This window comes from Athene noctua, chromosome 7 (assembly GCF_965140245.1).
Source record: "Athene noctua chromosome 7, bAthNoc1.hap1.1, whole genome shotgun sequence".
NCBI classification, from domain to species: Eukaryota; Metazoa; Chordata; class Aves; order Strigiformes; family Strigidae; genus Athene; species Athene noctua.
Genome location: NC_134043.1, coordinates 18,972,352 through 18,986,038, shown reverse-complemented (window position 1 = coordinate 18,986,038; position 13,687 = coordinate 18,972,352). Strand labels below are relative to the sequence as shown.

The following is a 13,687-nucleotide window of genomic DNA, read 5'->3' as shown; positions in this document are numbered from 1 at the left end:
ATCCCTCTGCCCAGGTTCACATGGGGTAGACTGCGTTTCTGTGCTTCATGGCCTGAGTGGATAGCTAGTGCCTGGGAGGTGTATTCACGGGGAAAATCGCAGGAGAAACCCTAATGGTAGCTGCTATTGTTATACTGGTTCTCCTAATCATTCCTAGAGTCACACTGCTGAAACTTCTTGGCAGTCTTCCATGGCAGCTGGTTCTTTGCAGGAGCCATGCTATCTAGGACAGTGAGTTAAATCACTAGTGGTCTTGCACACTGGAAGATGGTCCATGAAGTGGCTGTAAAGAACAGACATGCAGACACTTATTTACGGGCTGGTGTATGTCAGCATGGGTGGGCCAGCACAGCCCGTAGGCAGGCTCTGACTCCCCTCCCTGACCAAACCGGCTGAGTTGCAGTTACTTTGTTCACATACATGCCCAGTGCTTGTACTTCTCCGCTCTGCACTCTCCCCACCTTTTTACACTTTCAAGAACTGAAACAGTAGCAGGGACAAGATCATCTTTGAGGGATTTTTTTCCCACAAAGGTCATGTAGCTCTTCACTTTGAGAAGAAGGGAAGCTGATAGGATATGGGGAGTGCTGGCTGTCAGATGTAATGCTGCGTGCAGGCAGTTTGGAACACAAGAGTTTAGTGGATCTTGAGGAGTGCTGTCCCTGAACAGTTTGCCCCTCTCATTTATAACATGTATGTTTACTCTGCATTCAGAAAAATTCTGGAGAGAGTTTGAGAAGTTTTGACTTAAGGACTACGGAGTTTTTTTTAATGGAATGACAGATTTGGAAAGTAAGTCATACTAATAAGGAAGTACCTGCTCCAACTATTAAGCACGATTTCTACTGCTTTATTACAGCTTCTAGCATGGTATATTTAGGTATGCACTGATATTCATTGATGCTTGTACATTTTCAGACTACAGCTAGTTCTATTTTGTATTGGTGCAGATGCTCACAATTTCAGATACAATAAGGACGCTAACACCTAGTGGCTAGTGTCCCAGGTTTACTGCCTTGCAACTATTTGAAGCCATACAATGACTCATTGAATAAATAAAAGGTGCTCGAAACATCACAGAGCAGTAACTACACTGAAACATGTATTTAAAAGTTCTTTAGGGGGAAAGTACTTTTGTAAATAGGCTTCATTTTTTAAAAACTATTACTTTGCAAGTGAACAGTTATTTGAGTACTCTTAACTAAGCTTAACTTTATTAGGTCTCATATATTTTGAAATATTTAAGACTAATACAGGTACTACAGAAATGGAGTTAGTTGTCTTTCAAAATAATATCTTTTCAAAATGATACTCTATTGCAGTTATATTTGGCAGGTGAACTGGCAAAACTTCATTCTTCCCCAAATCCCACTTTCTTATGTTGATAACATTTCTCATAATTTTCAGTTCATTTTGGGTTCTTGTACAATGATAACCTTTTAGCACACAGTAGTGCTTAGGTATACCTGCTAATGTAATAATTTGTATTCTCATGTGAAAACAAACTCGTGATGCCTTGTTTCTCTCTTATGTACTCACAGCATTGTATCAGATGTAGTTCACAAGCAAACAGAGATTTGTAGTAAGGAACTTGTGAAACCTGTGCTCAGTTTCCAATTCCGCTGTTGATGCAGGCCAAGGCAGGTGCTTTTTTAATATTGAAACTGGGATTTAGTTTCCAAGGAAAATTGCCAGTTTTCACAAGCAGTGACAAATTCTACTCTAAATTTGATCAAAAAATCTAATACTGATAAACTTTGCAGAGCGCTTCAGAAACGGCAATCATTCCTACAGCTGGGATTGCTGTCTGCCTGTTTCCCAAGCTTAATTGCTCTTAGATCTCAGGGTACTCACCTTTGGACCATGGAGCAGATTGGCATTTGAGCAGACTGGTTATTGAGAAGTTGAGGAACAGGCAATGAATGTGTTTTTCTTTTAAAAAAAGAAGATTGAGACTTGACTGAGGGATGTTTTGATTTTAGTTGAAATCATTTACATTTCAGTTTTCCATTTTAAAAACATAGAAATTTTTTTACCACCTTTGCTGATGAGCTTTCATAAATCTGACTTACATGTGTCACTTTCCAGAACAGAATTTTTAATTTTTTTGTGTTTGTCAGTGTGTGGGGGAAGAGCTAGCTAATTTTTTTTTACTGTGTGTTTTTATTTTTTTCCCTGTGTACCATGTTAGTTAGCAAGACTAACATTGACAAGCAGCTTGTCTGCTTTATCTAGTATATATTGAGAGAGTCCAGGCTTATGTCTAAAATGTGGTTTCTTATATGTAGCAGGTTTTTAACTGTATTGTATTCTTCTATAAAGCACTTTTTCCTCTTTGGTGACTCTGCTGTGCCACTGAAAACATAGGGAGAATAGAAAAAGATCATGCTCGAAATTGATCTTTTTTTGTCACTTCAATCTATGTGTGCATTTTCATTTTATAATTATATAGTCTATATATTATTCCATTTATTAAAATTAAAGGGTAATAGGCTATAAAATAACATGAATTGGGTATCTGTTGTAATAGGATGTTCTTTCCTCATTTTCCTTACATATGTATAATATGTTTTAGGTATGGGAAAATTGTATCCACGAAGGCTATTTTGGATAAGACAACAAACAAATGCAAAGGTATGTATATTTAGCTTTGTACTACATTGATGTGAAAGTCGTAATTAATACTATAAAATATGCTAATGTTGTATTTTAAGTGCTTTTAACGCTTCTCCCCCCCCATTCTTATTCCTAAATTAGTCTTATTCTTGCCCATGGTTGGTGTGTTCAATATGTTTGTTTCCAGTGGAGCTGGCAGACAGCCTATGTCAGTGCTGCAGCCCAGCCGGAGTGAGGCTGTTATGCACAGTGCTGGCTGGCAGTTTTCCTCTATTTTAAAAACAAAAATGGAGTTAAAAGCAGCTTTTCCCCTTTTGCCTGGAGAAACTAGGGAAGCTTACAGAAGACCATTCAACTGTACTAAGCATCTGAAAAAATTATATATTGTGGAAATAAGTTCCATTGATTAGAGTAGTTTAAAGCAGCACTTAATTATATGTTCCAGTACTCTAATTGTGTTTTGTTATATGCTATTGAATGTATTGGGAGCAAAGAGAGGGTTCATTTTCACCAAAGTAATTGCAGCTGGAAAAAAAATTAGAACTCCTTTAGATAAGCTGGATACATCAGTTCACTGATTTTCATCACTCATTGCAGCTGCAGTGAGATCATATCCCAGCAATGTGCATGGTGGGAGAAGGTGTCAGATTTCAGACTTTATTTTTACAATTAAGAGGATAATTTCTAAGCAAAGTGAAGAATTATGTCAGCTCATTTAGCAATATTAATAAATGTAAAGCTCATGAATGAGCATAAAGCTGATAGAGGCAGGAGAGTTCATCATTAAGAGAGACACAGTTTTTGTGGAGAACTTGGAAGCAGTGCAGGGGCATAGCTTCTCAGCTCCCCGTCTTAAGCAATTAAAAGGGTGCTGACAGTTCAGAAACTGAAATTTCTGGAAATGTTTTTCCTAGCTTGTATGCAGATGTCATCTGCATATATTGTGACTAAGAAAGAGGAGATGCCCTTTTCAATTATTTTAATTCATTAATACCTATGACAGCACTTAACTGATTTAGTCTGTCCGTTCTCCCAGGTCTGTCAGTGATACAGAAATTCTTACATTAATGTTTTAAGAGGTTTAAGCTGACTTTTCCAGTACAGATTTTAAATCTCACTTGTGAGAAGCACTAACTAACAGTCTGCTCTAACAATATACAGCAAGTTAAGGCTGCAGGGAAGCTCACTGCATGTCATTGAAATTGCAGTAGGAACATAAGTAGGCAGAATGCAGATACCTAACTGGAATTTAACCAAAAGATTGACAGTATCTCTGGCTCTTGCCAAAAGAACATACCATAGGATTTAAACTAATTGGAAGGACGAGCAATTGAGTTTGTTTATCACCCAGAAGATGGCAAAGCTAGCTTTGGAGGCGTGCTTGCTATCAGTATGTAACTTCATATATATTACACCCTGCAGTGTGGTGGTGTTGATAACCTAGGCTGTCATGGGCACAGAAAGCTGGTTGTGGGTATGGAAAGCTAGTTTTGCCTTGGCAGCACAAAGCTTGATATGAGCTAATTCACTCTGTTTCATGTCAAGATTTAACAGTCCACAACATCACGTTACACGGAACAATATGCTGCTTTCTTCAGCTTCTTGGCAGGTTAAATAAGCTTGCACTGATGTACAAGGCTGTTTGAGTTGTTTTTCCCAAGTTAAGGACTTTAAAGCTGGTTCAATTATGTCTTTGCACAACGTTTTTGTCCTTAGTATAGACATACTGTAGGAGAATATTACCTTCTGAAGAAATAACTCATTTTTCTATTTCTCTAGAGGTGAGTTGTTGGGTTTTTTTCTAATTGTTGGGTGTTTTATTTGTTTTCTCTTAACCCAACTTAGACATTGGAGAGGGATTTCTTTAATATTTGAGGAGATTCACTGGTGGGAAGGAAGGGGCGGTTGAAAAATACAGAATGAGGTTTGCAATAACATCTAGGGGAAGTAGCTTCCAAACTCTGATTGCCTTTTAGTGAGACTTGAGCATCCCACTCTCATGTTGCAGTAAAAGTCCCAGCCTGTAAGGTCAGTGTCTGTAAAAGCCAAGGTATATAGGTATGTTGCTGTTCAGATGTTCTGGGATCTATTAGATGTATGTTATTGTTCAGAATAAGAAGTTACTGCAATTACATGGAAATTGTTACAATTATAATAACTTTGGGTTTACTTTAACACTTAAAGATTGCCTTATATGGCATAGAAAATGCTTTCAGGACATTTTTTTTTTTTTTTTTTTACATTCTGGTTCTAGTAACAACAATGGGGAAAATTAATTTGATTTCACTAGTGTTGGTTTTTCACTCACTTTTTAAATTTAACTGTCTTTTACTTCATTGTAAATACATAATTAATTCACAAAAAAAAAAAGGGTTATGATGCAGTAGATACGTGTCTTTTAAACTAAATTCCTCTCACAGTTTTGAGTAAATGATGCGTGACTTAGAGGCTTATGTCACTTATTCAAACTGGACTAAGAATTTAAGATTAGAAAAATTAACAGACTGCTTTCCTTGGTGATATCTATGAAATAAACTGATGATGCCTCATTTTCTCTTCTAAGATATATACCAGATAACACAAAGCAAAGCCCCATACTACTTGTTAGCAATTTGGGCAAAATCCTGATGAGTGGGCTTGGAAATTGATTTGTTCCACTAGGGTAGGTCCCCACCAGTTCAAGGTTGAAGGACTTTGGTAGATTGGTTTTTTTGCGACTATATGAAGAACTTTAGAGTTCAAATTTGTCCTCTTCACCAACAAGAAAATTCTATGTTAGTAGCATATGAACTGTTTAGTTAAAAGCTGGTTGCTGTCTCGTTAATGAAATATGTTTTATATTTCAGGTTACGGTTTTGTTGACTTTGACAGCCCAGCAGCTGCTCAGAAGGCAGTTTCTGCATTAAAGGCTAGTGGAGTCCAAGCACAGATGGCAAAGGTGAGTTGAAATAACCGGCTAATTCATGCAATAAGTTGTGACTACGAACAAGCTCGTACATTATCAGAGCACTGGCAATGGAAATTTTAAGTTGCAGGCCCCTTACGTGGTCCCCAAGCCACATCATATATTAAGGTAATGAAATGGGGGCTTTTGACTCCCATACCTCAAATCGTCTCAACTAATGAAATAAAGAAACGTAGTATGGTCTCCAAACTGATCTGGTTGGATTTATCAATTTATTCACGATACTGTTTTTCCAGTAAAAAAGTTTTGCAGTCTTTTTATCAAAAGAAAGATTAACAATAAATTGTAAGAACTACAGCAGGCTTAATAGTTTAAATACATGTTAATTCCTGAACCAAGTCAGTAGCTGAACTAGTTTACAGCACAAAGGTATGAAAGATTTTACACATTGCCTGCTTGTTACTGAGGTCAGCAGCCTTGCAATTTGGAGATGAATTTTAAGCACAACGTGAAAAAATTTAACCTTGTGACTTTGCCTTCAGACTTTCTACTATATTTTCTGATAACATAAATAAAATCTAAATCTGGGCATTCATGATAGATGTCTTGAAATTCTTAGCCAGCCCTTTGACAACCTATTTCTGCATAACGGCAAATCCAAGCATTATTAGAAATAAAGAAATATGATTTGGTTTTTTTTCTCATTTTTACTGAACCTTACCTCTAAATCAGGCTATTAATCAAAAGTGATCTTCAGAACCAGTGCTCTTTCAGCATAAAATAAGTTTCTCAAATCTGTAAAATCAGGAAGATGATACATTCGTAATGATTTTGTCATGCGTTCTTGATAGGTCAGATGGCCTGGTTCCAACAGTGCCATGACCACCACTACAAATATATTAAAGAAAATATTACCAACATAATCTGTTCATATGATTTGTGGTACCTCTTAAAGCAATTTTTTTTTTAGTTTGAAAATTATATTCTAATTTAAAAAAAAATAATAATTTCAGTAATTAGCTAGTAATCTCAGAGGCTTTTTTTAATAAAGTAGTCTGCTGCAGATCTAGCAAATCTTTTATAGTTATCCATTAGGTACAGATTTTTTTCAGATGAGATATTTTCCACAGCTTCTCAGCTGAGGAGAACAGTTAAGCTAACAACATAAAATGTCTTTGGATGGATTCCAGAGCAACAAAATGGAAACCATATGTTTCATACTTAATGCATGTTTCATTGCAGCCATGACACAAACATACATGCTTACTGGAAAACACTTGGTTTTGTTGCTTTGGGTTTGTTTGTTTGCTTTTTAAAAAGGTTTTATGTATACTTAATAAAGACCTTTTAATTAAACTTTAGTTTTTAGGTGATCACTTCAAAATATACACCAGATTTTTCAAAGCCTCTGTCTGCCATCTTATGGATATGTTATCTTGGTAGGAGGGGAGAAGAGAGAATGTAAAGTCATATTTTGATGTCTGATTTAATTGTAGTCTTGAGTAGGCAGAGAAGCTCTAATAATTCACTATAGAAATCTAATGAATAGTTTCTTGATTTTTCCCATAGTATATTTTTCTGATTCATTTCCTCTGACAGTTGCAATATTGTTAATATTTCTTTCTGTTAGCATTAATGAAATAATGTGCACCATAATACCTGATGGTTTTGATGGATTTTTCTGACACTGTGTCAAGCCTGGTGACCTGTGGGAAATCTGGAACTATAAAGTTTGCATTCCAGTGAAACTTGTTGCTCTGCTTCTTAACATGGAAAGAGTGTTTGAATTATTAAAAAAAACCAACCCCCAAACCAACCCAATGAACAGTACCACAACAAATAGTCACAAGTGACTAAGTTTGAGTGTTTTGATTTTCGACTGTTTTGAGCCATTAGGATTTTTTTTTTTCCTCAGCAGTGCTGCCTTCCTTTTTCTGAAAAATCCTATCTCCATTTGGAAGCTCCAAACTGGGAATTGAGAGTTGTTTGGCAAGATTAGCAAATCAGACTTTTTACAAGCAAGACACTATAAAAGTTTACTTGTGTTTGTCTAATATTTTAACCTTTTGCATGTTACCACCTGTGTCATGAAATGGTCTTTCTAGCAGTGAAACTGTGACAGAGAAAGATTTGGAGGACAGTTTCTTGGCTGTCTGGCCCGTGGATTTGCTTACTGATCACTGCAGCTGCTTCAGTTTCAAAGAGAAATAAATGCCTGTTGGTGGGATTTGTCTGTGGGAAGGTGTTGTTATTATGTGGTACCCAGGGTGTCAGCCAGCACCTCGGCTCCTCAGTATTCTCACCCTCCTCCCAGATGTGGTGGTAGTCCCTGACCCGCAGCAGCTGAAGAGGAAGGGAAATGTTATTGCTTCAGCCTTGTCCTGACTCTGATTGCTGTAAACCCCTTCTTGTGGCGTCCTGCTATATGTCAATGTGTTAAAAATTGCATCAGCAAGTTCATCTATAAATCCTAGTTTAGTAGAAGCAGTTCAGATTATACATATTAAAACGTTTGTTGTTTGTTTTGTAGAGATAACTTCAAATATTTGCCTTTGAGCTTTTCCTATACATGGGGTAAGACCATGCTGTACTCGGAGGTCTGCTTCCAAGTTGATCTGACTCTGGAAAAATTTAGTCTTCACTCACTATGTTTCGGCTATTGCTGAACAGACCGGGAGGGCCTGTGTTCTGAGACATGGCTTCAGGCCAAATCTGTTCCGAGGGGTCACTGTTGGTGAAGTGACCACCTCTCAGAAGATGTCACGATGATAGTGACAGTGAGGGAACCTAGTGTCAGGCCATTGCTCACGAAACATTATGTTTTCAGTTATTCTGCTCTGCTCTTTTCGATCTCTGATTTGGGAGCACTTGGCTAAGACGAAGCCGCTTGGGAAGTGTTTTGCTTTGTGCTGGTTAACGGTATCTTCTGGTCACTGCTGGAACAGAAGTGCCTCCTGTGATTCCTGTTGGTCAGATAATGCTGCTAAGAGCTTATGTAAGATGATACTATACTGCCAGGGGATGGGAGTAGCTTTTGGATGGAGATATAAAATCGAGGTAGTGCCCCTCTCCTCTCTTCTGTTTGAGTATTACCAGTGTTCAATCTTGTCAGTCATCTTTTTCAGGGTGTACAGGTGGCTGTGGAAAGGGATCAAGAGGTGATGTGGAGCTGTAGCGGTAGCCAGCTTGTTTCAGCAGCTCGTACAAAGCCAATAGTTTATCTCTTACTCTAGAGATAAAGTATGGAAAGAGCAAATACATGTCTTGCAAGAATACTGTTGTTTCTAAGCTAGTTAGTAACTGGTGAGTGTCTTTTATTTTTGCTCATTTTAATTTCTTGAAATTTTTTTAATGTAATTAGTTTATTGTCCTTGCTCCTAGAAGAGTGCTTCGATAATAAACCAATAATAAGTTCAAAAGCTCTGATGTTGAAGAGCTGTGCATTCTTAGGTGGTGGTAGTAGTAGTAGTAGTATTTTCTTTGTTAGAAAAGTTATGGTTGCTGTCAGAATGAAATTTCTGAGGTGTGTCTCTTCTCTTCCCCCCACCTCACAGGTAAAATCAGTGAGATAACTGTAGATTTCTATGCTGTTTAGAGCAGATAGCAAATGACTTTGTATAGGAAGATAGATACACACAGAAGATCTATTGTATATTGGCATTTTGAATGGAGACTTAAACTGAGAAATCTGTAAGAGATGTTTTAGAGATGGTGAGGTCTAAATGCTGTGGAGATACGAGTCACCTAAATTCTTATAGGTTTTTGACCTTGAACTTAAGGCATTTGAATCAGTGCTCAAAATTCTGTCTCATCAAATGGTATTCAGTTGAGTTCAGCTATAGTTACTGAAGTAACTGTGTTTCAGGTGATTGGAAAATTGGCCCTTTTAAATGGGAAGTTGAATTTAGTTCTTACTCTTCTGGATGTAAATATTCAGTAGTTTTTTTACCTTTTATAAGAATGGTTAATAAAAAACACAGTTCTTATCATCTTTCTATCTAGCAAACTTAAGCCAGGAGGAGAATGATTGTGTTTGCAGCCCAGATAAAGTCAGCTGGAGAATATCTATATTGTACTGACAGCAATGTAGAGATACACAAGCCAGCTAGAATACCATCCTGGTTGTGGCACCTTAGAGTGCAAGTGCTAAAAATCTTGCTTCCTGGCATGGCAGTGACATTTATACAGCTGTATCGTCTAGCTCATGGTAGGTTAACAGATTCCTGAGATACAGTGGAAAGCTTGTATTTACCAAAACTGTTCTACATATGGAGTTACTACTTTTTGCAAAGAGTTTGTAATGTACTTTAGGCATCACATGAAGGATTAACATTATGTTCTAGTGTTCTCACAATTTTATTTCATCCTTGTCCTTAAAATTAGTGTAGTGTCCTCCCTTGAAAGTGATTTAACCATTCAAGTCCAATACAACTGTTGTAGACTCAATGAGCCTCAGCCTTCAGACTGTGTTGTTGAAGACCTTGCCTTCCTTCATGTCTCTTCTGTTCTCTCTATTCGTGAGATTTTTTTCAGTTCTTCCATATGTACAACTTTGCTGTAAGATTGTCAGGATAATTTACAACTTAATCAAGTGATATTCATTCTTTTCCAGTTTGTGTTTTCCTAATTCTTTTTCAATAGAAGCACAAACTTACCTTTAGTAAACATATGCCACTTATAACAGAACCCGTGAAAGTAGTCCATGGACATAGAAGACTTCTGTGGTCAATGGAACTTGTTAATTTGAGCCAACGAATGCTAATGTGTGTTTTCTGGGGAAGACTTGTTTATCCATTCAAAGATTTCCCCTGCAGTCACGCATTTTTAGGACTTATGACTTCAGATTCATAATGTTATAATTTCCTCATCCTTAAAATCCTCACTTCCATTGACACAATGAAGTATGCTTCTGCTTATTTTGTATTAGTTCTCACATTAACAAATCACTAAATATTTTCAAATATTTTAAGACTGTGTAAAAAACTAGGGCTATCTTCAGAATTGTTTTTTGTCCACATTGTGTTAGAAGGATGCCTGTGGTGATAATGCAAAGTATGTTGCATCATCATATACTGACTATTCCTCTGTTCTTAAGATATAATTTATGTTTTCTGGAGTGGCCTACTGGCCTCAAAGCAACAGACCAAACTCTCTGAATCTCATTCTGTGAGGGTGGGTTTTAGTTTGTGATAAATATTAGCCCATTGAGTTCACACTGATCCTCCAGAACCAGAGATGACATTAATTTATAATCTTTGTATTTTTTACTAATGGTTACAAAGACAGAACTGTGAAGCAGCCCCCTCGTGCTCGTAGCTTTATCTTTCTTTTCAATTACATTCAATGCAGGAGCATTATTTTATATTCTAAACTTACTTCAGGTGACTTTTTTCCCAAGCATATTTGGAAAAGATTAACTGTCTCACTATATAAAGTATGAACTGCACAGCAGATATGGGGGTTTTGGGAGGGAAAGACTGCTTAGACACTTGTCCTTATCTCTGTAACAGAAATTAAGATATTTCCACAGCTATTAAACAAAATGCATTAAAGGCAGTCTTCCTTTATGTTGCTGATGAAGAACATGGTTTTGAGTTAGCAAAAATGAGAAACAGCTAACTTTTTAATGACTTTTAATAATGTATTGCTTTATGTACTTGTCTTCACTGTGGCAGCCTTCCGGAGAACTAAATCAGTTTTCGTTCCTACAGAGTAAAGTAAGAAAATAAGTTTAGGTTACCATGGTACCTAGTGCACTTAATCAAACGAGAGAAGGTAGGCATACTGCATTTTTTTTTTTTTATTTCCTTCTTTTTTTTTTTTTCTTTTTTTTTTCCATTCTGTATCTGGACTTCTGAATACCAAAGAATGAATGACAGGCAAATGGGACCTAACTCAAGTAGATTTCTACAGTTTTTAGCAACTGTCTTGTGAGAAAAGTGTGTTCTTTTTTTTTTCCTAGTTTGTAGTACTTCCTGTAGGTAATAATATTAAATCTGACTGTAATAGCCTAAGTAAATCAATTTTCCTCCTTTTATTTGTAAGAGTTCTTAAAAGTCATTATAAAATAAATTGAAGGTAAACCAAATTTTCCTTACCTGAGGGCTAAATGACCGTCATTTCAGAAATTGCATGTGCATTAAATAAGACGGTTAACAACCACTTCCCTTGAGTACACAGCTCCAACCCACAAAAATCTTATCTCAGTTGCTAAGCAGTGCTATGACTTGTTCAGACAAGGGTCCAGTTACAAACCATGGTGGGTTCCTTCAGCTTTCTGCTGAAAACAGTGGCATCCATGAGCAACATGCAGAACTCCCAGGGAGCACCCTGGTGCCCTTCTAGCAAAGGGAAGCAAGAATGACAAGGGATAAAAAGGGAGTGTAAGAGTGCAGTAACAGTCTGGTTGCAAACTTGAACACAGTACTTACTGTAGTCAAAAATTCCTTTTCATACAGTTCTTGTTCCTCTTTGTAATACAGATGTGCCTGTGAAAATGAATTAACACATTTAGCTTATTAATCATATATAGTGTTTATGCAGTTCTGGAGAACAAGTGAAGATTATGGTAGTGATTTTTTTTCCCCCCGAATTGTCTTGTTAACAGTCTGTGGTCAGACAGTATTAAAACTGTGGCTAAAACAGACATTTTTCTGTGAGACACAGGCCAATTGTAAATTTTAAAGTAGTTTCTATACGAAAGCAGACAAGCATTTAATCCCTTCCCTATCAGCCAGAGGATCTTCCATGCTGTGAGCAGTGCCTAGTCACATGTTTCTGAATGGCTATCTGTTCGCTCTGACCTTACACAGAGCAAGAGAAAACAGATGTCTTACCGTTTTGCCAAGTTTCTTGCTTGCAATTTAGGAATGGTTCCACACGCACAGGGAGGTTTTTGTTAATTACTTTCAGATGATGGTAGAGCATTTTGCATTATGTAGGACTCCAAATCACCTCTTTCTACAGAAATAAATGTTATCAGTTGATTATTCCTATCCCTTTTAAGATAAATACTCTATCACATAGTCAGCTTACTATTAAGTTAGTGTTATAAGTGCTTTTTAGGAATAAGTGCATTAATCTGCAAGAGCACTCTTCTGCTTCTTTGTACTATTATGTTCTGCTAGAGAAATTCTGGAGATGCGGCTAAAGGTGTCTGAGAAAAGACCAATAGAAACTTGCTGACGTGAATTGCGAAAAATAAGAGTTCCTAGCTTCCTTGGTAATATGGATACTTTACAGTGGTCCACACATTGCCCATAATCTGCAAGTATTGAGTATTTTCAGTGTCTTTCAGTACCAGCTGAAGGTTCTGTTAACTGAGGAGACCCTCCATGAGGTATGAAGAATCATATATTAAGCAGTTTTCCTAAATCATGTAGAATTTAAAAAAAAAAAAAAAAAAATGCAGTGGTTCAGTGGTTTATATTTTAATGTTAGTTGGCTGCCATAAAATAGGAAACATTCCACTGAAATGGTTTATATTTTAATATTAACTTGCTACCCTAAAGTAGGATGCTTTCTTTAGTAATGTTTTTTTTATCTTTCCCATAAAATAATTTCAAAATATTTAAGATTTCTAAGGTGAAAGAAGCTTACATAATTCAATGGATTTTAAGCACAGGAAAAAACCCCTACCTTTGAAACCACTTAGAACAATTACAGGCAAGTTTTGAGCTGAGTTGTTATCTTTGCAGATATTTTTGCCAGTTTCACTTTTTTGCTTAATTCCGGAATAAAAATTAGAAACTTGGATATCAAAAGAATTATTTTTCTCTTCTGAAGCAGAATGCAATAACCATGTGAATTAAGCTATGATGAGACAGGTTTTGGTAAGGAAGAAAGTCACAGAACTTAATGCCTTTAACTGCTGTTTGATGGAGAGACAGGGAAGAGTTAAAAAGTTTGTCTCTCTCCTAACTTCCTGAATTTTTAACTGTTTAACTCTTTTCCATGCCAAAACTTTGTATAAAAGCAAACATCTGTTTGTACAGTGCCTTGTGTGTAAGTCAGGATAAAGATGGATGGGGAGTCCTAGTTGTGGTTGCCATTTGGAAGTCAACTTGGAAATCTAGTGTCTTCTGAGGGAAAAGAAATGACTTGCCACTTATGATCTCCCAAAATGCCCAGATAGCTGTTTTAAGGTTTAGTAGTCTTGTGGAGATG

The 13,687-nt window shown here is 36.8% G+C and overlaps 1 protein-coding gene across 3 annotated transcripts in view; it reads left to right on the top strand.

Moving 5' to 3' along the window:
* RBMS1 (RNA binding motif single stranded interacting protein 1) overlaps window positions 1–13,687 on the top strand; it is a 147,293-nt gene that overhangs the window by 103,170 nt on the left and 30,436 nt on the right. For all 3 annotated transcript variants that reach the window (XM_074910321.1, XM_074910319.1, XM_074910320.1), the window contains exons 3-4: window positions 2,576–2,634; window positions 5,463–5,554. In XM_074910321.1, the coding sequence (XP_074766422.1) occupies window positions 2,576–2,634; window positions 5,463–5,554 (151 nt within the window). The remainder of the gene's footprint in view (window positions 1–2,575; window positions 2,635–5,462; window positions 5,555–13,687) is intronic.